Source organism: Podarcis melisellensis (assembly GCF_964234715.1).
Source record: "Podarcis melisellensis genome assembly, chromosome: 13".
NCBI lineage: Eukaryota > Metazoa > Chordata > Lepidosauria > Squamata > Lacertidae > Podarcis > Podarcis melisellensis.
Genome location: NC_138545.1, coordinates 19,345,122 through 19,365,644, shown reverse-complemented (window position 1 = coordinate 19,365,644; position 20,523 = coordinate 19,345,122). Strand labels below are relative to the sequence as shown.

The 20,523-nt window shown below is 49.0% G+C and overlaps 1 protein-coding gene across 2 annotated transcripts; it reads left to right on the top strand.

Moving 5' to 3' along the window:
• Positions 1-794: 794 nt before the first annotated feature.
• CYTH2 (cytohesin 2) lies at positions 795-20,045 on the top strand. 2 transcript variants are annotated; one of them, XM_081886043.1, is made up of 12 exons: positions 795-1,236; positions 4,743-4,890; positions 6,565-6,631; positions 7,480-7,598; positions 7,842-7,922; positions 8,883-8,995; positions 10,046-10,194; positions 10,539-10,651; positions 15,176-15,254; positions 15,957-16,028; positions 16,669-16,823; positions 19,802-20,045. In XM_081886043.1, coding segments are annotated over exons 1-12 (1,185 nt in total). In that variant the 5' UTR covers positions 795-1,235; the 3' UTR covers positions 19,890-20,045. The 2 variants fall into 2 exon arrangements, with proteins under 2 accessions (XP_081742169.1, XP_081742168.1); XM_081886042.1 differs by having other exon boundaries at positions 799-1,299; positions 10,539-10,650; positions 15,178-15,254.
• The last annotated feature ends 478 nt before the right edge of the window (positions 20,046-20,523 follow it).

Here is a 20,523-nt window from a genome sequence, read left to right as displayed (position 1 = left end):
CCTCGGGCAGAAGCGAGAGCTGCCAAGAGGAAACAAACGGAGAAATCGAGGTTTCTAGCATACTTGAGACTGGGCGTGTCCTCCCACGGGGGGAAAATGTCGTGCTCTTCTTTTTTTTTTAACCCTGATCGTTGGCAGGGTGGATGTGGGTAGGGATTTTACATAAAGCCGCAGCACTTCTGCATGGAAGCCAGTGGGGCGTCGTTGCAGTTATGCAACCGAGAACTGGATTCTGGCAGGAAGGCTTAAGGGGGAATTCGACGACCAAGTGTTTTGTATGGGGAATTTGGGGCTGCAAATCCAAACCACCCCGATCTATAACTATAGCTGTCAACTTTCCCTTTTTTTTGCGGGGAATTCCCTTATTCCAGCGCCGTTTCCCGCTGCTATCCCGGATTGTTAGATATCCCATAGACTGTCCCCGGGACAGGTGAGGCTGCTGATCCCTTATTTTCGAGGCTGCTGATCCCTTATTTTCAAATCTGAAGGTTGACAGCTATGCCTATAACTTATAATATGAACAATAGGCTACATTGCAGGGCTGTCGTAAACCTCTCCCCGCCCCACGCGGCCACCTATACATAATCAAACCAACCAGCGATGTGGAAATGGGCTGGACTTGCGCCGCTGCCAGTGTGGATTTCGTGTTTCCAAACGTTTAAAAGCTACACACGCGTTATCTTTATCGCCTGAAATAAGGGCTGAGATATAAAGGGCACGACGGACTTCTCTCTCTGACGCTGCCTTTTGTTTGGCTGTCCTACTGCATAATCCATGGTCCACGAAAAGGCTCGCGTTCTTCGTGGTTTCCCACGGATGGAAACAGCGTGGAAAGGAACCAGGAAGCGCCCTCTCAGACATCGTGAGTTATCACTCTGATTTCTAGGTAAGCGTATAGGGTGGGACAGCTGAAAGTCTATAGCGTCGACTGCATATCCACAGAAGGATATCGGGCGGGCTGTTAGGAGAAGTCCCAGATTTCATTGAATAGCTCCCCTGTCAATATCACCAGGGAGGTGCCTATTGGTTGAAATGGACGTGCATCCCAATTCTGAGAAAAAGCACGCCATGTCTATTGGCTCCCTCTCCGAGCTGTCAAGTGGCGTTCCGCGGGGTCTCTCTTTTCCTATTGGCTACGCCCTTCGCACGGGGCGGAACGTTCCTTTCAGTGCAGGACCAGGCTGCTGCGGGAGGAAGGCGCAGCCGTTGGGAGCCCCGAAGAGAGACACGGAGAAAGTGAGGAGCTCTCATTTCTCCCCTTTAGGGGCATTCTGGCCACCATGGAGGACGGCATCTATGGTAGGGACCCCTGAGACCCGGCCACGGGGAAGCTTAAAGAAGGGCGAGGCAGGCGGAAGGGAGCATTGTGAGACCGTCCAGTAACTACAATGGGAAAAGCGGGTAGGCGGGCCGAGCCATTCTGAGCGAGAAGACTAGGGGGCGGGGCCGATCCCTTACAAAGAGGGGTGGGGCTGGGCTGAACCATACCAGTGACAGGGGGAGATGTGCGAGTGGGCCATCTAATTTTATTTGAGGGGGAGACATGAAAATTGTATGGATCTGGTGACGTGAGCCATACCCGATGTACAGCATTCGATTGTCAGGGCGGAGGTGTCTTTTTTTTAAGGCTGTACCATTCTAGTGGCGGGGGGGGGGTTGGGATGTACCATTGCCGTGAGCAGCTGGGAGTACCTATTACAATGTAAGGAGGGGGCGTGTGGGTCGTACCAATTGGCTGAGTGGGGGGTGGCCTTAACCGGCAGAGCCATTTCAGTTGGCGGAGGAGGGAAGACTAAAAAATAAAGTTACAATAATTTAAATAATGGTCTGTACCATTTCTCTCTTTGGGAGGAGGGGTGTCTGTGTCCCGGGGCTAAACATTCTGCGGGGGTGGAGGAATATTTGGAAAATGAGTCAGAGAGGATCTTATCTCTTGGAGGGGCTGCCTTTTATTTGCAGTGCACAGGAAGGTCAGGCATCATTATTACCAAGAACAATAAATTGATTATTATTTTATTATATTTTTTTGAAGTTGCTTTGTGAGCGCAGTGCTGGATGAAAGCTCAGTGTGAGCACAATTAATTAATTATTAGTGCCGCCGATTAATTGCGCTCAGGAGTTTATATAAGTGCTTCAGAACTTGTGTCATCTCAGATTCCCCTGCAAAGCATTTCTTCCCTCACCTCCAGCAGCTCCTGAGAGATAAGGAACACATCCTTTTCATTAAAATGAATTTAATTTAAAATTCGAAGCACAGTTTGCAAACACAGAGGGGAAAAGTGGTGAAAGCTTAGTTTTACTGCATTTAAGAATAAGAACAACCCAATCTCAAAAGGCTATCTGTGGCATACACACCGCTATTCTGCAAAAGCTGCTGTTCCAAGTGTATCTCCCTTGCTCTGAAGGTCCTCACCAAGGCCACATCCCCACCACACATTTATGATGCCACTTTAAACAGTCATGGCCTCCTGCAAGGAATCTTGGGAAGTATAGTTTGCTGGTGTGCTGGGAGTTGTTAGGAAATCTCCCATAATCCCCTCACAAAGCAACGGAACCCAGCAACTCATTCCCTCTTCACAGGGAACTCTGGTCATTGTCACTCAGCAAGGGAAATATGGAGATCCCTGGACAACTCTCAGCAACCCTCAACAAACTACACTTCCCAGGGTTGTTTGTGGGAAGCCATGGCTGTTTAAAGTAGCATTTACATGTGTGGGGTGACTGTGACCCAAGTCAAGTGGGGCTACTCAGGAGAGCCGTCTCCTTGGTAATGGTGCCCTGGTTGTGGGGTAGCCTCTACAGAGAAGCCCGCCTGACACCTTCCTTATGGTTTCTTCAGAACTAGATGAGGGACTTTTTATACTCCCAGGCTTCTTAAACCTGCGGTCTTGCTTTATCCCACTGCTTTCATGGTGTGTCGTGCCTCAGCTTTGCTTTTAGGTCTTTCTCTCCTGGAAAGGTTTACGCTGCAGCTGTTTTTTATGATAGTTTCATCTTTATATTTTTTAGATACCCAGAGAACTACGTTGTTGAGCAGCCAATATAATTAAGATAAATAAGTGAATGTTGCAAAGGAAGCCATCTTGGAGGAAGCCGCTCATGCAAAGCTTATTTATTTATTTAATATCCTATCTTCCCGTCAAGGGGCTTGAGGCAGCCTACCTTTCACATGCACCTATTTTCACCTTTGTAGGTAGGTTAGGCTGAGAGATAGTAAGTGGCCCAAAGTCACCCAGGGAGTGAGCTAGATCTCTTAGTCCTAGTGTGGCATGTTAAGCGCAACACCATGCTGTCTCATCTGAGGACAGGTAATTTTGCCACATCTGGGTATTGGGAGTGTTTGGATGATCCAGTCACACCCAACTGCGAGACTGAGAAGAGTTACTAACTTCTTTCCCTGATTACCCCTAGAGGCTGATTAGAAAGGAGACAGGCCCAGAGGGGTGAATCATGCACTGGCCACCCCCTTTTGTGGTTTGATACTTTAGACCTACAGGCAGCAACAGGCCTTGCAACTATCTTGTGTGCAACTATCTACCCTCATATTGAAGACTGGAGGCTGAGGGAGATTTACAAGTCTGTCTCTTGATTGCTACACCACATTATAAAACTGGAAGCACCATCACCCTTCACATCCAGATGTTTGCAGCCACTAACTCAGATCACACTTCGCTCCTCAGTCCTCACTGAATGGGGATCATTATTAATGTGATGGGGGTGGTAATAAGTTAATTGAATGTGTGTTCTCCAGTGTACAAGCTTTGTCTGATCCAGAGAAGACTCTTGGAGGTTTAGGATTATTAAATCCATACATCTCTTCCTACTGAAGTAATCCCAAAGAATTTTACAGCCAAAGTAAAAATACAATGATAAAATTGCATCAACGCTATTTTAAAAAGATGTAACAGTAAAATATATCATTGGCGCTGTCCGCTGCCTGGTGCTGAAACAATAACAAGGTTGGCTGCAGGCAGGTTTCCCTGGGGAGAGCATTTCATAAATGGGGGGGCTGCTGCAGAAAAGGCCCATTTTCTTGTCACCATACTATAAACCTCCCCTGGAAGTGGCATGCAAAGAAGGGTCCGGGCAGGTTCAAATAGGGAAAAGCCATCCTTTGCCTGAGAATCCTATCTGGAAGGCTGCAGTCCTATCTGGAAGTTAACTTACCAGTGAACTCACTGCCACTTCCGAGTAAGATTCATTTATGTGCTGCTTATATGTCAAAGGGGTTTCTGTAAGATAGGATTGTACAGTAGACATAGAAATGGAAATCCCACCCGCTTCAGCTTTCCCCATTCACTCTGCTTCAGGGGCAGTTCTTCCTTCTTCGCCAATCCCAGGAACCATCTAAAGAATCAGTTACCCCTAACCTGCCACGTGGAACCCCCTTTCTATGCTTTTTCTATTTCTTTACCATGCTTATCTGCCTCCGACCCTATCCAGGCATTCTGATCCCTCCCACAATGAGGGATAGCGGTGGGGGGCAGGGAATACACTGACTCTGCACCCCATCGCCCTCTGCAAGTTGGAGAGAGCAGTGGGGAACCTTTCTCGACTTGCATAGGCTCCCTGCTTGATTTGTAACACTGGTCTTCCAGGGTGCAAAGCTGACTCCGTGCCCATTGTATCCTCTGATTTGGTGCCCACCTCCATGCTGCAACTTCCATTGCCACCAGCAGAGTAGTGTGATCAAAATGGCTAGAATATTACCCTTCTTCCCATCTTCTCTCCCCCTGCCCCAGTGCCTCCAGACCTGACGCCAGAGGAGAGGCTAGAGTTGGACAACATCCGCCGGCGGAAGCAGGAGCTCCTGGTGGAAATCCAGCGGCTGCGAGATGAGCTCAGCGAAGCCATGAATGAGGTGGAGGGGCTGGAAGCCAACGAGGGAAGGTGAGGGATTCCCTCCTTGTGCAGCTGGCAGCTTGCTGGTAGAGCATCTCACTTTGGTGCTAAAGGTCCCTTGCCCCCAGTGTCTCCAGATAGGGCTGGGAAAGACTCGCTGCCTGAAGCCCTGGAGAGCTGCTGCCAGTCAGTGTAGACAGTACTGAGCAAGATGGATCAATGGTCTGGCTGTATGAAGCAGGCTCCTGTGTACTTGGACATGGCCCTGCCTTGGCCACTGGTCAGAGATTCCTTAACAATATGTGTGGGGAACCTGCGGCACTCCAGATCCTACAGGACTACAAGTTGCATCATCACTGACCATCGGCAACATTGACTGAAGCTGATGGGAGTTGGAGTGCAATAACATCTGGAGGGCTGCAGTACAGAGTGTGGCCGCTTCCAGAATGTTGTTTATATCCTGGTGCCAGGACAAGCCTTTCTGGCAGCAACTAACCTCATTCCTGCAGCATCTGCATTCAAGCTCAGAATCTGCTAATCCCAATACCTCCTTGCCTGACATTCTTTGACTGCCTGGGATTTTCTTGCAACATTTAATCCACTAATCAGTTAGATTACTCCATGTTGGAAAAAACAAACTGTCAGCTGACCAAAAGGATGTCCCTTAGGAATCAGGCAGCATATATTTAAGGGTGTGTGAATACAAGAGGTTTTAAAAAACTGCAGATGGCAAGCAACCATCTTAAAAGAAAGCTTTCCTCCGCTCACACGTACATCTTTGCCTCAGAAATAATTGTTTCCCCCCCATATGCAAATGTGATTGAAAGCTTAGACAATTAATCAGCCCAAACTCAGGTGATTAATGGATCAAAATGACTTTGATTAGGTTGCAGCCCTAATTGAAACCAGGAGTGGAGAAGCCTCCAGGTGTGCAGAAATACATTTACTGAGCTCCACAAACATAAATGTATGTTTATATTATATTGAAAAGGGGTTCCTATTAATTCAAAACACTAGCTTCAATAAATACTTGTTTGTGTAGGAGGTTTCCTCTCTTCTTTTCCAACAGCTGCTAGAGACCATGGTAAACTATCAGAGAAATATCCCAGAAAACCTTGGGCTACAGTGCCCTTTGTATGCAAGGTACATGATGGGGAAAATGTGGCTCCTTAGAACCTCATGCCCCATAGAACCTCATGCTGACCATGCTGTGAACACATCCTGATTCTCCCATGTCAATGCCAGCCTCAAGTTAGAACTTCCCTGCTTAATGAGTAACATAGGCTAAACAAATGAGTTCTCTGGTTCCATTTTGCTGTTTACAAGTGCTTGTGAACTTCACCACTTTTACAAGGGCTTGTGAACTGCCAGGCGGACAGTGTTGGAAACCAGGTCCTGGCCGTAATGGATCTTTGGTTGGCTGTGGCACGAGGTTGTTCTTGCCACTTATTTCAATTTTCCAAAGAATGTTCAGTGTCTACTACCGTGCCTGTCATGGTGAAGAGTGTCACCTCTGATAATCCATCGTTCGGAGCCAGGTTGGCCGCTTAGGGGTAAGCAATTGATAGTGTCCTTCTGAGACTGGCAGTACCATTTTTGGAGTGCAGGTGGGAAGTAGCATGTACATTTCCCCAGAGTTTCCATTTGCTTCTAGAGGTTTGCAGCCCCTTTGTTCTTTCGAGGGCCAAAGGACTGATGGGTGCGCTTCCTTGTCTTGTACAGTAAAACGCTTCAGAGAAACCGGAAGATGGGGATGGGCCGCAAGAAATTCAACATGGATCCCAAAAAAGTAGGTGGCTGGGGTGTGGGGGTGTGCATGCAGTGACTGTTTCTGGTACCAAATATATGTAGCACCTTCAGCCATCCACCTGGAACAGGCGGAACACAGTTCCCCTCCCCACCCCCACCCCGGCTGTGGTGATAGTTATTGTTCTCATGCACCAGTTGGATTCTGACATTGATCAGGCATTACAGTTGGCAGGTGGGTGGGTGGGTGGGGGCTAAACTCTCAGGAACTGCATGATAAGTGAGGGCAGGGCTAGAGTCACAAGTGGGATGGAATCCCTTCTCTTCCCCCCCTCCCCCCGCCACCACCTCCGCTATCTTTCTGTCGCTATCTTTCTGTCGCTGCCTCCTTTTCTTTCCCCCTCTCCTGTCCTTTCCTCCCTCCTCAGTGGATTGACAGGAAATGGACACTTGACAGAGGTCAGAACTGACTGCTTTTGAAATTAGGCCAAGGGGTGCAGGTTGTCTGCTTCTGTTGTGGGGTTTGTGGCATAGGAAACGTGTGGCCCTTTGTATGTTGCTGAACTACAGCTCCCATCATCCCTGGCCATTGGCCATGCTTGCAGGCACTGATGGGAGTTGGAGTCCAACAGCATCTGGAAGGCCAACTGTTCCCACCCCTGTCAAAAGGTAGCGGAAACTTCTTTTCTTTTTGCTGGACAGGAGAATCGTGAATCCTGAGTTCTCTGCAATTGCCTCAGAATTGCAATTTAGTGGGTTAGGGAGCCAGTCCTCCCAAGTACTCTCTGAGAAGTATCTCTATGACTTAAATGTTTTGTTAGGTTGGGGGCATGCTTGAGCTCTGGGTCCTACGGTTCTCAGCTTCTCTGTTTTGTTTTGTTTTTTTTGCAGGGAATCCAGTTCCTGGTGGAAAATGAACTGCTGCGCTCCACCCCCGAGGACATTGCCCGCTTCCTCTACAAAGGGGAAGGACTCAATAAGACGGCCATTGGCGACTACCTGGGCGAGCGGTGAGAAGGATTGGGGAATGTGGGAGGAATAGCCTCACAGAAGTGAGCATTTATAACCCACCATGGTGGTGGAGCTTTGGAGTCTCCAGGACCTGGGAAAGGATCATAGGGATGGGAGGACAAGTAGCTTCGCCTAGCAGAGGGAGTCTAGTCAGCAGGAGAGAGACAAGGGTGTGGGCCTTGCTGAGTGAGGTGGGTTCAAAGGGGTGGTCTTAACTGTAGCTCTCTCCACCTTTTATTCAGGGAGGAGTTTAATATCGCAGTGCTCCACGCCTTTGTCGATTTGCATGAATTTACTGACCTCAACCTTGTGCAGGCACTCAGGTGAGTCTGGGAATCCTCAGCCCTCCTCTAGAATAGAAAGCCCTGGCCTGCTGGAATAGGTCTCCCAGTCTTTTAGCTGCAGGTTCTCGCCTTCTCCCTTCCTGTGCTGGGTGGGAGAGAGGCGGGAATGGCACCAGCAAAGTGGAGTTTTCCTCAGCCAGTGATGGGCACTCTTGGCTCTTTTCCTCTGCCTCAAAAATCCATCCCCGTCTTGACGTGTAACGGTTGCCTTCCCACAGACACACCACATGCCACAAGCATAGAAGACATGGTGGGGTCCTTGTATGCTCAGGCTTTGTACACAACATACATTTAAAACACATGACTTCCCTCAAGAATGCTTGGGGACTGTAGCTTACCCCTCACAGAGCTACGATTCCAGGCACCCTTAACAAACTACAGTTCCCAGCATTCCTTGAGGGAGAGAGAAACCTCCTGTGCAGTCACATGTCCTTCCCGTTCTCCTTGAGCACAGCTTTTTTATACCCAGTACACAGAATTCTGTTAGCTGCATGTGTATAGTTCTTGTGTAAATGTGACTATTATCGGGCACCTTCATTGGAAAGCTGCTTCTCCACAGGAAAGCAGCAAATGAAAGGCACCATAAGGAGGCTTTCAGGCATTTCTTTTCAACAACAATGTTTTCCTCCAAACACACACAAAAATCAGAGTAACAGAGCTAGAAAGGGGTTAGAAAGTCATCAGTTACAACACTGTCCTGGAGGTCTGTTCTGTTATATTTGCATTAACGTGCATGACCAAAATTACGAAATATTACATACAGAGAATAAGTATAGGCACAGTGTTTACGGAGTAGGCATAAAAGCATAGAATTGGAAGGGTCGTCTAGTCCGACCTCCTGCAATGCAGGAATCTTTTTTGCCCTACACGGGGCTCAAACCCACAACCTTTAAATCATTCTTTTCTCTATTCATGGTCTTCCCTCTAAACCCAATCTAGGCAATTCCTGTGGAGTTTCCGACTGCCAGGAGAAGCCCAGAAAATTGACCGTATGATGGAGGCCTTTGCCCAGCGGTATTGCCTGTGCAACCCGGGAGTCTTTCAGTCCACAGGTACTGGGTTCTCTGGAAAAGGGAATGCGACTCTTATCTGGTGCTGGGAATTGTGGGGCTCCTGTGTTCTCCGGGATGGAAAATCAATTCAGTTCTGTCGATCACATTCAGGCAATCCTATCTTGGTTTAATTAGACAAGAGAGGAATGGGCCTCCTTCACCTACCTGCCTGCTGCTGCTTTGCTCCTCTCTGTGCAAAAGCTGGGAAACAAACCAAACCAAAGCCAAACAAATCCAAACAAAGGAAACTCTGGCTGAAGGCGGAAGTAGAACCATCCGCAATTGCACTGCCTCCTCTGTATTTTGTAGGATCAGCACAGAAATCAGTCAGAAAACTGTTAGGGCTGCAGAGCAATCAGCTTTAATTGACACCCCTCACAAATATTTCATAGAATTAAAGCTTTTATTACTGCAAATTCAGAGAGTCTTGGCAGACTACTTAAAAGATTTTTCTGCCTATGGTAGCAATTGTAACAAGATGTTATAGATGCTGCACAGTTTTTAATTCTTATTGCTTCATTTATTTCATATTGTATTTTATCATCTTCTATTTTGCTCAGATTGAAGAAATGCGGTATACAAGAAATAAAGGAAGCCACAAACATACAATTAAAAATCTGCACAAGTAGTTGTTTGTGCTGTTTTAATTATCTATACAGTGGTACCTCGGGTTACATATGCTTCAGGTTACATACGCTTCAGGTTACAGACTCTGCTAACCCAGAAATAGTGCTTCAGGTTAAGAACTTTGCTTTGGGATGAGAACAAAAATTGTGTGGCGGCAGCAGGAGGCCCCATTAGCTAAAGTGGTACTTCAGGTTAAGAACAGTTTCAGGTTAAGAACGGACCTCCGGAACGAATTAAGTCCTTAACCCGAGGTACCACTGTATATTTTGCCGCTTCAACCTAAATGAGCAGGGCTTTGGCGGGGGAGCAAGGCAGCCTGGCTGCTAGCCCCCCCCCCCCCAAAGCAGAATTAGCTGCACAAGATGGACGTGCCAAGGCAGGTACTGAGTTCTTTTCCTCTGTTCCTTCCCCTCCCTGCCGCAGATACCTGCTACGTCCTCTCCTTCGCAGTGATCATGCTCAACACCAGCCTCCACAATCCCAACGTCCGCGACAAGCCCACCGTTGAGAGGTTCATCACCATGAACCGCGGCATCAACGACGGAGGGGACCTGCCTGAGGAGCTGCTGCGGGTGAGAGGCCTGCCGGAGGGGAAGGGGAGGCCTGGGGGGGGGTTCAGTGGGCCTGCTGCTTTGTTCTTTGGGTGTTTTTCTGGGAGGGGGGAGGCCGTCACAGTCGTCTTCACCGCTCAGGAATCCTCCGCCGGCTTGTGAGAAGCTTTGACCTCCTTGATTTAAAAAAAAAAAAATGCCCTTCGTCGTGAGCACTTTTTCTACCTGGTGTGTTGTCTTCTCTGCTGTATCTTTCGTGGTCTCAGTGCTGTGCTGAAAACACACAAACACACACCCTTTTCTCTCTTCCTTGGGAAGGGCTGTATCCTGCCTGTAACTCCTCCCCTTCCTCCCCGCCCCCCCAGAATCTGTACGACAGCATCCGCAACGAGCCCTTCAAGATCCCCGAGGACGATGGGAACGACCTGACCCACACGTTCTTTAACCCTGACCGCGAGGGCTGGCTCCTCAAGCTGGGTGAGAGGTGGCCCCCACCCCCACACTTCCCTTTAAATACTGTGGTCTCTTTCCTCCCCCCTTCCGTTCCCCGCTGCCCTTCCCCTTGCCCTCCCCCTACCACCACCGCTACCCGCTCCCCCCGCGATCTTTGCACGTCTCTGCGCTCTCCTCTCTTCCCCCCCACCCGCCTGTTGTGTCATTTAAAGCATGACCTCTCTCTTCATCAGATCAAAGGGATCCTCCTGAAATCCACCCCAATAGCCCTTCCCCCACCCACCAGCAAATACATCATGACCCGTTTGGACCCACTGCTCATCGGATTGCAAGGATCGGGCAGAAACCGGGATCCTCCCTCCTCTTCCCTTCCCCCTCCCCAGCTCCTCATTGAGGTGGATCTCCTCTGAAGGATGATGAGAGGGGTCTGCTGGGATTTCGGAATCCCTCTAAAAGTAGGGAGAAGTCAGCTACTGAAATGTCTCTTAAACCTCCTCTCTGGCGTCTTAATATTTCGCCAGTGGCTGTGGACAAGTTTTCAAGCCAACCTGAAGCATTTGAAAGTGGCCTTCTTAAACAAAACAAAAAAAACCCCACCACCACTATAGGATTTACAGAATGCTGAAGCCTAAATCTGGTCCCATATTCCGTGTCTGACGTTCATCAGCTCCTTAATCATAATAAGTTCCCAGAATCGAGTTAGGGGTTACTAGTGAAATTCCCACCGGAATAACTTCTGCCAGAAAACAATCACAGTCCCAGTACACATTGTTTGCCTCGGGCAGCTTCCCAAGTACTGAGCTGTCTGTGGGTGAGGTGCTCCCAAAATGGTGATGCCATTGCAGAGCTTGAATTGTAGAACATGGGTGTCGCTGTCCAAGCAGCACTGTAATAGATGCGCAGCCACAAATGGGCAAGGATTTTGTTTCAGAGCAGCAGATGGGTCAGAAATGGGGTTCTTTATCTAAGGGGGGGAAGGAACTTAAGCCGTATCCTCACACCAGAAACAAGTAACTCAGATGGAAGACTCCAAGGCCAGGGCCTTATACGGCCCGGAGAGGCTGCAATTGGTCCTTGAGATGATTTAAGTGTCCAGAATAGGTTGCTACTGCTGTCCAGAAGCATAATGTGGCAGCTTTGTGGTGGCAAGGCATAGGAGGTGAGTTATTGGGTCCTGACTTGTGGGAGCCCCTATTCAAGACCCCCATCCGCTGTCCTCCGCAGGGGGGTTGTCGTGAGGGTGGCCGTGCTTGACCCTGCTCTTCTAAACTTAGAGCAGCTTCAGTGAGGGCAGACCTTCCACCTCAGCTGCCACCTGTTCAGAGTAGAGGGCAACATGGAAGACAAGTTTTGTTACCACCGCATCTTCCTTTCTGCCCTTGATGGGGGGGGGTCACCAGTACAATACAGTTGCCCATTGGCTGCCCTTGGCTTGGAGGCCAGCCAATCAAGAGCAACGAGGAGAAGTATTAGGAGACCGAATCAGCACGGCTTCAAGATGGAGGCACCTGAAGAAAGCAGCGTTATTTTTTGGAACCCCCTCGCTCCCCCCACAAAAGTGGGGACCATAATGTACACACCTTTTTTTAAAAAAAGGAGGAGGAAGTGGACTTGGAACCTCGATCCCTGGCCTGGTTAAGATGTCAAGATCCACCACAGCTTTTCCACAGCTCCCTGCGGAGGCTGATGTTTTGGAAAACCATTCCTACAGTCGCTAATGCCAACCTCATCTACACTTTTAGCAGTAGGTTTTCTTGTGACGTGCCAGAGTTTAGGGGTCTACGTTATTTAGCCAAGTGACGCCCATCACCTTACATCCACCCCAATAAAATTTTAAACCCTTCCTCCCTGTGCCTGCCCCTCCCACCCCACTCCTGATGCCCCCAAATGCCTGTGTCTGTGTCGGAGGATTTTTGATTTGACCATGTACTTCTACCTTATGTTGATGTAACTTGTTCTCCTTTCTCTCTTTCTCTCTCCTCCTCTTCCTCTCTCTCTCTTGCTCTCTCTCTCTCTCTTTCTCACCCCCATTCTCTCTATCCTGACTCCCCGGTCCCCACCTCTCTTTCTCCCCTCTTTCCCCACCACTGCTGCCCTGACCCCCCTCTCTCCTCCACCGTCCCACGGCGCGGACTACATTTGTTCCACTGTCTGAATTCTGCCCCCCAACCCAGGAGGTAGGTGAGAAGAGGGGGGCATGTTTGCTTTGCCGCCGAGAGCTGGTTTGCCTGGTGCTCTTTGGAGGGGAGGCGGGGGGCGGGGTTGGAAATGAATTGTGCTGGGTGCTCAGGGACAGATTCAGTGGGCTAGGAGTGGAAGACTAAATATGGAACTTGGGTTCCTTTGTTGACTGGAAGGGATATACATCTTCACGCATTCATCTTCAGCCGGTCGATCAGGAAGACCCACAAATGGGTCACACCATGACCTATAGCGGGTTTCAGTAGTAGCATCCTGACAGAGAGAAAATCAGAGAGAGGGTGACCAGATGCAATGGAGGACAGGTATACCATACCTTTTAATACAGTGTTTCTCAAACCTGGGGCCCCGGCTGTTGATGGACTACAATGCCCATCATCCCTGGTCCTGCTAGCTGGGGATGGTGGAAGTTGTAGTCCAACAACAGCCGGGGACTTAAGTTTGAGAAACACCGTTAGCTGAGGATCTTAGGTAGGTAATAAATTGGAAATAAAGCTGCCAATATCATTAAAGCCTTCATATAAATCTGTGCTTCGGCTGCCCTTGGAAGGCTGGGTGTAATTCAAGTCGCTGCACCTCAGAAAGTATATTATGGTGCTGAGAAAGGGCAGCTCTGATTTTCAAGAACTATTGTGCTCATGCCCTACCTGTGGAAACAGAATGCTGGGCTATCCCAAAGGCCCCGCTAGCCCAACATCCTGGCCTGATAACAGCAGAACTCTTGTTATGGCCTTACTTATTGCAGAAGATGACTGTGTGCAACCTGCAGGTACAGAAGCAAAATGTCCACAGCTGGGGAACAAAAGCAAGAGAAGGCTGTGGCTTTCAAGCCCTGCTCAAGGGCTCCCCAGAGGCATCTGATTGGTCATGGTGGAAAAGCAGGATGCAGGGTCAGATGGGCTCCAGTAGCACTTTTCTGAGGGTCCCTAAGAGGGAAGGAATATCTGCAACTCATAGCCTAACCCATGAAGGCATGGGAGAAAGCAAGGGAAATTGAGAAATCTCATACACACCCAGTTTTTCAGAAACAAATAGGGGTGGGGAAATGGGAGGGCAAATTTTCCAGGTTTTTTCCAGGCCTTCACATCCTTAGCTGAAATACCCTCTTCGTAACTGTAAAAAGCAAAGGAGCCCTCCCCACTCTTGCATCTGGTCACCCTAGAGAGAAGCAGGAAAGTGGAAGGTGTTTATTAAAAAGAAAAAGAAGAAAACAACGGAGAGTGGGTCCCATGTTAACAGGGGTCCTGAATCTGAAAGACAGAGGACTACTCTCTTAATGGGTAAGGTGGGAGGAGCAGAATGAAGGGAAGTGTGTGTTTGTTTTGGGTCGAAATGGGGAGCTTAAAAGGGGGGGGTCCAGAATGAACTGAATTCTTTCCAAAATCAGTGTCCCCCAAGGGCTGAAACATTTGCCCAGTGGCATATATGAGACACCTCCAGCTAGACGTGCAGACATGCGAGCATATTCACCTTGCCTGAAGCCAGGAATGTCTGTTGGCTTTGTGGAAGCATCTGGGAGTAAGAATTTGGGGATAAGTCTGAGCTTTGTAGAAGTAGTTGGCCTTCAAGCCTGTAGCAACCGCTTGCCTTGCATGCTGAAACTGGTGGCGGTTCCCTGGAGGTCCATATCATCAGGAGTCCTTTTACTGAATATGTGAAGTGGCGTTTATTCAGGAAAACCCAGTTCATCAGCAAAATCAGCCTCCCATAGAGGTTGAAAACGCATTAGAAGCATCCTAAGCTGGCAAGTCCTCTTCCGGAAGAACCTTGCCTAGAGGGAAAAATGCCTTTTTCAAATTGCAGCTCTGTTTTCTTTTTGAAGGGGGTGGGTCACCATAAGGCTAGTCCTGCCCCCCCCCCCAATTGCAGAACAGCAGGACATAACTTGCTGGGAGGCTGCCTTAGAGGATGCTGAACGGGGCACAAGCCCTCCACTGGTCACTTTCATCTCAAAGTAGCCTGCTGGGATACCCAGTGCTTGCAAAGCAAAACCCACACAAGAACGCAAGAGAGAATATATCCCACAGACTCCTATTCTACAGGAACTTCCTCCCACACTTGCAGTTGTGCTTTGTGGTTACTTTGAGTGTTTGCTGCCAGTTTTCTTCTTCCCGCCCTGGGGTGCCATTTTCAGATTCCCCTTTGTCATTTGCCTCCCCTCGTCAGCTTTTTGTTTGTTTATTTTGTTTCCTTTTCTTTTCACACTTCTGCTGAATCTTTTTCGTTGCTCTGTCCGTAAGCATGGCTTCCCGCCCCCCGAGGCTCCACGGGTGGGGAAGGGTTGAGTGGCGGAAAGAAAAGGCATCAATGCGAGCACAAATCCCTCCCCCCTCCCTCCTCTTTTGCTTTCAGGAGGGCGAGTGAAGACGTGGAAGAGACGCTGGTTCATCTTGACTGACAACTGCCTCTATTACTTTGAATACACAACAGTTAGTATGGTTTCTCTCCCTGCCTGCTCCCATCCCATGCTCCCACCCTTAACCTGGCACCCAAGAGCCCCAGCCCAGGGCGGTATCTGCCGCCCAAGAGTCCCAAATGGCCAGGGTCGGGAGGAACAGAGACCGAGGGCACTGGAGTAAGCTGCCTTATACTGAATCAGACCTTGTGGTCCACCTAGTTCACTGTTGTCTACAGTGACTGGTAGGGGCACTCCAGGGTCTCGGATAGGGGACATTCCCAGCCCTGCCCTGGAGATAACCAGGGAATGAACCTGAGGCCTTCTGCCTGCAAAGCAGATAAATGCTCTGCAGCTGAACTTTGGCCATTCCCAAACCCAGAGCACGGCAGCTCCTCCAGAGTTCTTTGCTTGGGGCAGAGAGGACAGGACACGGGGAATAGTCCTGCAAGTTCAGCCCTGTCTGGGTCAGCAGAACCAGCAACAAACACGCCACCCTTCACATCCCCCCCCCCAAAAAAAGCTTGGCCACAAATAAAAGAATGGGAGTGCCATCTGGCATGCCTAGTGCTACAAAGCTTGAAGAAGGTGCCAGCCCTGCTTGTTTGCAGCAGTGGCAGAGGGCTGAAGCTGGAGTCTTCTTGGATCAGGCCCTTGTCCTCTCCATCCCTTCCCAGCTCACGTTTCAGACACCTTCCATTTCAGCTCCATCTCTCTCTCTTTGATCCTCTGACAGGACAAGGAACCAAGAGGAATTATCCCTCTGGAGAACCTGAGCATTCGGGAAGTGGAAGACCCTCGGAAACCAGTGAGTTGGCACTGCCTTATGCTGTTTTTGCATCTTGGCTGTGATTCTTTTATTGGATGCCCCATGAAAATCAGCATAACTACTGGGTTGCAGCATTGCAATTGTTATTCATTCCTCTTCTGTCATATTCCAAAAGATTCCTATACATTTCATGCATTTAAGCTACATTAGGAATTATCCCAGGAACTGCACTAAGATATAGCCAAATACATTCCTAGAAATTCCCAACGCTCCTTTTATATGACACTCAAGTTATTTAAGAATCCTATGTGGTTTTCTTTATTATTTTTTTAACTCTCTCGTTAATTTAACAATGTTACCAAATTGCTGCTTTAACTTTTCCTTTGTTTGGTGGGGGAGGAACTTCCATTCCGCCCTTCTGCTGTCACAGAAAATGGTGAGGAGCTCTTAATAGTAACAGCAGCAATTTTTGAAAGCACAAAATGTTAATCCCATGATGTTTTCCTGCCCACTTGTTGGTTGCGAGATCCCGTGCGGTCAGCCTCCCCACCTGCCTTCTTCCTCCTGTGTCCTCTTTCTGAACCGCTGGAGAGGCACAGGGGGTGAGGCTGCTCACAGACACCTGCCATTCTCAGGGACTTATCTCTCTCTCTCTCTCCTCCCTTTTCTTTGTTATTAGAATTGCTTTGAGCTCTACATTCCCAACAACAAGGGCCAGCTTATCAAAGCCTGCAAGACGGAGGCAGACGGGCGCGTGGTCGAGGGGAACCACATGGTCTACCGCATTTCGGCGCCAACGCAGGAGGAGAAGGATGAATGGATCAAATCCATCAAGTGAGGATAAGGCACCATTCCATTGTGGGGGGGGGGTTCCTGGGAATCCTACCCCCATCAACAGCATTTTCTTCCTGCATCTCTAGCCAAGGAATGGAGAACCTGTGGTCCTCTAGAGGTTGCTGGACATGCAACTACCAAGGGTCCTGGTCATTGGCTGTGCTGTCTGGGGCTGATGAGAGCTGAGCATCCAGAGATACCTGGAGGGGACCATCGGTTCTGCAACCCTTCTTAAAACCTTAGATACCACACTCACTTCCAGAAAATTTGACACACCTCCTTCAGATTTCTAGACCTCACTTATCCTAGGGCATCTCTCTTTAGGCTCCCCAGGCTCATCCTTAACCTCAACCTTAAATATACCTTGATCTTTTAATTCAGCCTTTTGGGGAGCTGCTTTAATTTAAAAATGCATTTGGGGACCAATTTTTCCCCGTTTTTCTCTCTTTTTTTACTATCTGTTTTTATTTCTTTATTTATTAGACTCATCTCCCGCCCTTCATAAGATCTCAGGGCGGTTCACAAGGTAAAAATATAAGGTAAAAGTACAAATAAATAGTTGAAATAAAAACAACCCAACAATACCCCCCCCCAAAAAAACACATTTAAAAGGCTATGTGGCGATCACACAGGGTCCCCGGACGTTTGATGGTCTGTTGATCCCTGTTCCACCACTGTGATTTCCTCCTCGCTGCCACCAACCAGTTTCTCTCGGGTACACACAGAGTCCAGACAGTTGTTAACATTAACAAATAATCAAGTTTATTTTATAAGCATGAACAAGTTTATGGTTTCAGTAATTTTTTCTTGTCAGTTTCTTAATGTTAGTTTCTTTACTGACCTATACTTTCCTAACAACTTCAAACTGATTATCCCAACTATCTATCTGACTCCGCCTAACAGTTCCTCTCACTCTCTCACATTAAAACTAGACCAACCCACAGACTTATCCTCCCTCTTCCTTCTCCAACTCCCAACTGACTTCCAAAAAACTCCAACTCTAACTCTAGCTCCTCCCCTTGGGTTCCCACTGGCCAGTCACTTCACACTCATTTAACCCTTTCCTTATGACCCACCTAGGAGGGCAAACACCACAGGCTATAAATATTAATCAGGCCTGGTTGAAGAGGAACGTTTTCGCCGGGTGCCTAAAGATATATAATGAAGGTGCCAGGTGAACCTCCCCGGTATTTATATGCTGCTGCAACCCACCTTAGATCAGGCTGCAACATAGGTCCCAAGACATTTGAATATATATCTTCCTTGTCCAGTTTTTTACTTTCCAGCTTTTTCAGGGCACATCTGGCATTGTGGACATGCTGGTTTACAAGATGCCTTTTCCCTAAGAAAGCCTGATGCTCAGGGGAGGCAAAGCTGCTGCAGATCTTACCTTCCCAGCAAGCGTAGGCAAGCTACCTTATACTGAACCAGACCATTGGTCTATCTAGCTCTGTATTACCTGCACTGTCTGGCAGCGGCTCTCCAGGGTTTCAGGCAGGGAGTCTCTCCCAGCCCTGTCTGGAGTTGCCAGGAATTGAACCCAACACCTTCTGCATGCAAAGCATGCCCCTGAGCTGCGGCCCTTCTGCAAGGATTCCTAGGAGTTGATGGGCAGGGAGGGAGAAGGCCATCGCAGGTGAGCAAGTTAGAACTGGTACATTTCGGGGAGACCCTGGGGCTACGAACCGAGAGCTTCTCTCAAGGCTGGCACATTCATTTAAATTTCCTTTGCTCATTTCCCCCCAGCCATTGAGTTCGAGAATCAGACAAGGCTTTTAAATGATGGTTAAACTATTTTTTTCTCAGATGAAAATGAAATTAAAAGCATCTCCCTCAGAAATCTGACCTGCAGCGGCATTGCAGGCAAACCTGAGGTTGCTCGGATGAGAAATTCAGTAGATTTGTCAGTTTGAGAAAGGTTGTGTTAAGAGTGTAGCCGTGACACCTCCTTTCTTAAGAGGGTGGGTGGTGTAACAGCTGCGGTCAGAGTGTGATGCGGCTGCGGAGATTAGGTGTGATGCATTTGCTGTTTTGGAAAAAGCAACACAGATTGTGAGTCACCCATTCTAAACCTCACTTGGAAAACCCCCCAACTTCACAGGCTCCCTTTCTCACTACACTAAAGATTTCTCAAAATGTTCCTCTTTTGCTCTGACCACAACAAACATAATTTCACCCTCTCTCTTTTTTTCCTTCCCCCCACCCCAGCTTTCTACTCCTTTTAAGCAAATGTTTCTATACTACTCTTACTACGTAACTTAGGTCAGTCCCATGTTACTAGCTGCAGACCACTGACCTGGAGCAGATACAGTGACTCTCTGGCCCTCCAGAAGTTGCTGAACAACAGTTCCCATCAGCCACAGCAAGCAGGGCCAGTGGCCAGTGTTGATGGAGTTGCAATTTCAGTAACATCTAGAGAGTCAAAGGTTCGTCAGGCCTAGCCTAGAGAATCCAGGAATCCTGGCTCTCCGGACTTCCTTATTTCCTCTGTTGAATCACAGTCCTCTCCCAAGAAGGGAATAGACCAAAAGTCTTGCATCCTAGCTGTGGCAGGGACCATTCCTACCATCAGGAGCAGGTTGCAGTTTCCTGCTTTCCCCAAATGACACATGTCCGGCCTGCGTTCTGATTTCCACCCCCCCGCTTATGTGTTTATCATGCTTACCTTGTCAAAGATCCATATGTTACCTGATTTTGTTCCTTATGGGCTGCATGGAATGCAAGCAAGGAGACAGACAGGTTGCTGGCAGCAGACCAAGGCTGGGGCAGTGCTCTGTTCTTCCTGACAGACCAGACTCCACCAATCCCAGCACTCCTTGATCCATCCAAAACACGGTGTGCTGTGCCACACCAGCTGGGACAGAGCAAAGTGCCATGCAATGCCAGAGGCTTCCCCCCATGCACACACATCCCTCCTGACCTGGCAACTCCCTGATTGATGGCTGACCTGTCCCCATTCCTCCCTTTGCCCCTCCCAGGGCTGCTGTGAGCGTGGATCCGTTTTACGAGATGCTGGCCGCCCGCAAGAAGCGGATCTCGGTGAAGCAGAAGCAGGAGCAGGCATGAAGCGGGGGTCCTCCTGCCCCTCCTCCTCTTCCTCCCTCCCCGCGCTCTACCTTCCTGCATCCCCTCTAGGACCTGCCGACAAACCCACCTGCGTTGAGCTCCATGAAACCAACCAGCCAACCCCTTGCCCCCTTTTCCTTTGGATCGTTGGACCACCACGCAACTCTGCCAGCCTGATGGCATGCCAGCACACCCGACGCCCTCTGCCCGCCTTCCCCTAGTTCACGTCTCCAGAGCTTCCACTTGGCCTTCTGGGATTTGCCTGCGGGGGCATGAACTTTGTCTGCGCCAGGGACTCTGCAAAAGTCTGAAGAGGGCCTTCCTGGTTTGGGGGGGGCAGCTTCTCCCTTTCTGAGCGGTTTCTTGTCTTATGCCCTCCAGCAGACTCAGGCAGATGCCTTTGAAGCCCCCTCTGCAGCTTGACCCCACCTGGACTTAGAGGGCGACACGCTGGGACTACGTTAAGGGAAGGTTTCCCACCTGATTGGACCTTCAGACTATACCTGTTTATGCTTCCCCAATTTAGAGCCAGTCTACATGCTCAGAATAATAAGGAGATGGGAAAGCTCTCTCAGGACTGTACCACTTCAGAATGCAGGCGGGAAATTTCACGTTTCCCCTGGCCAACTGCATA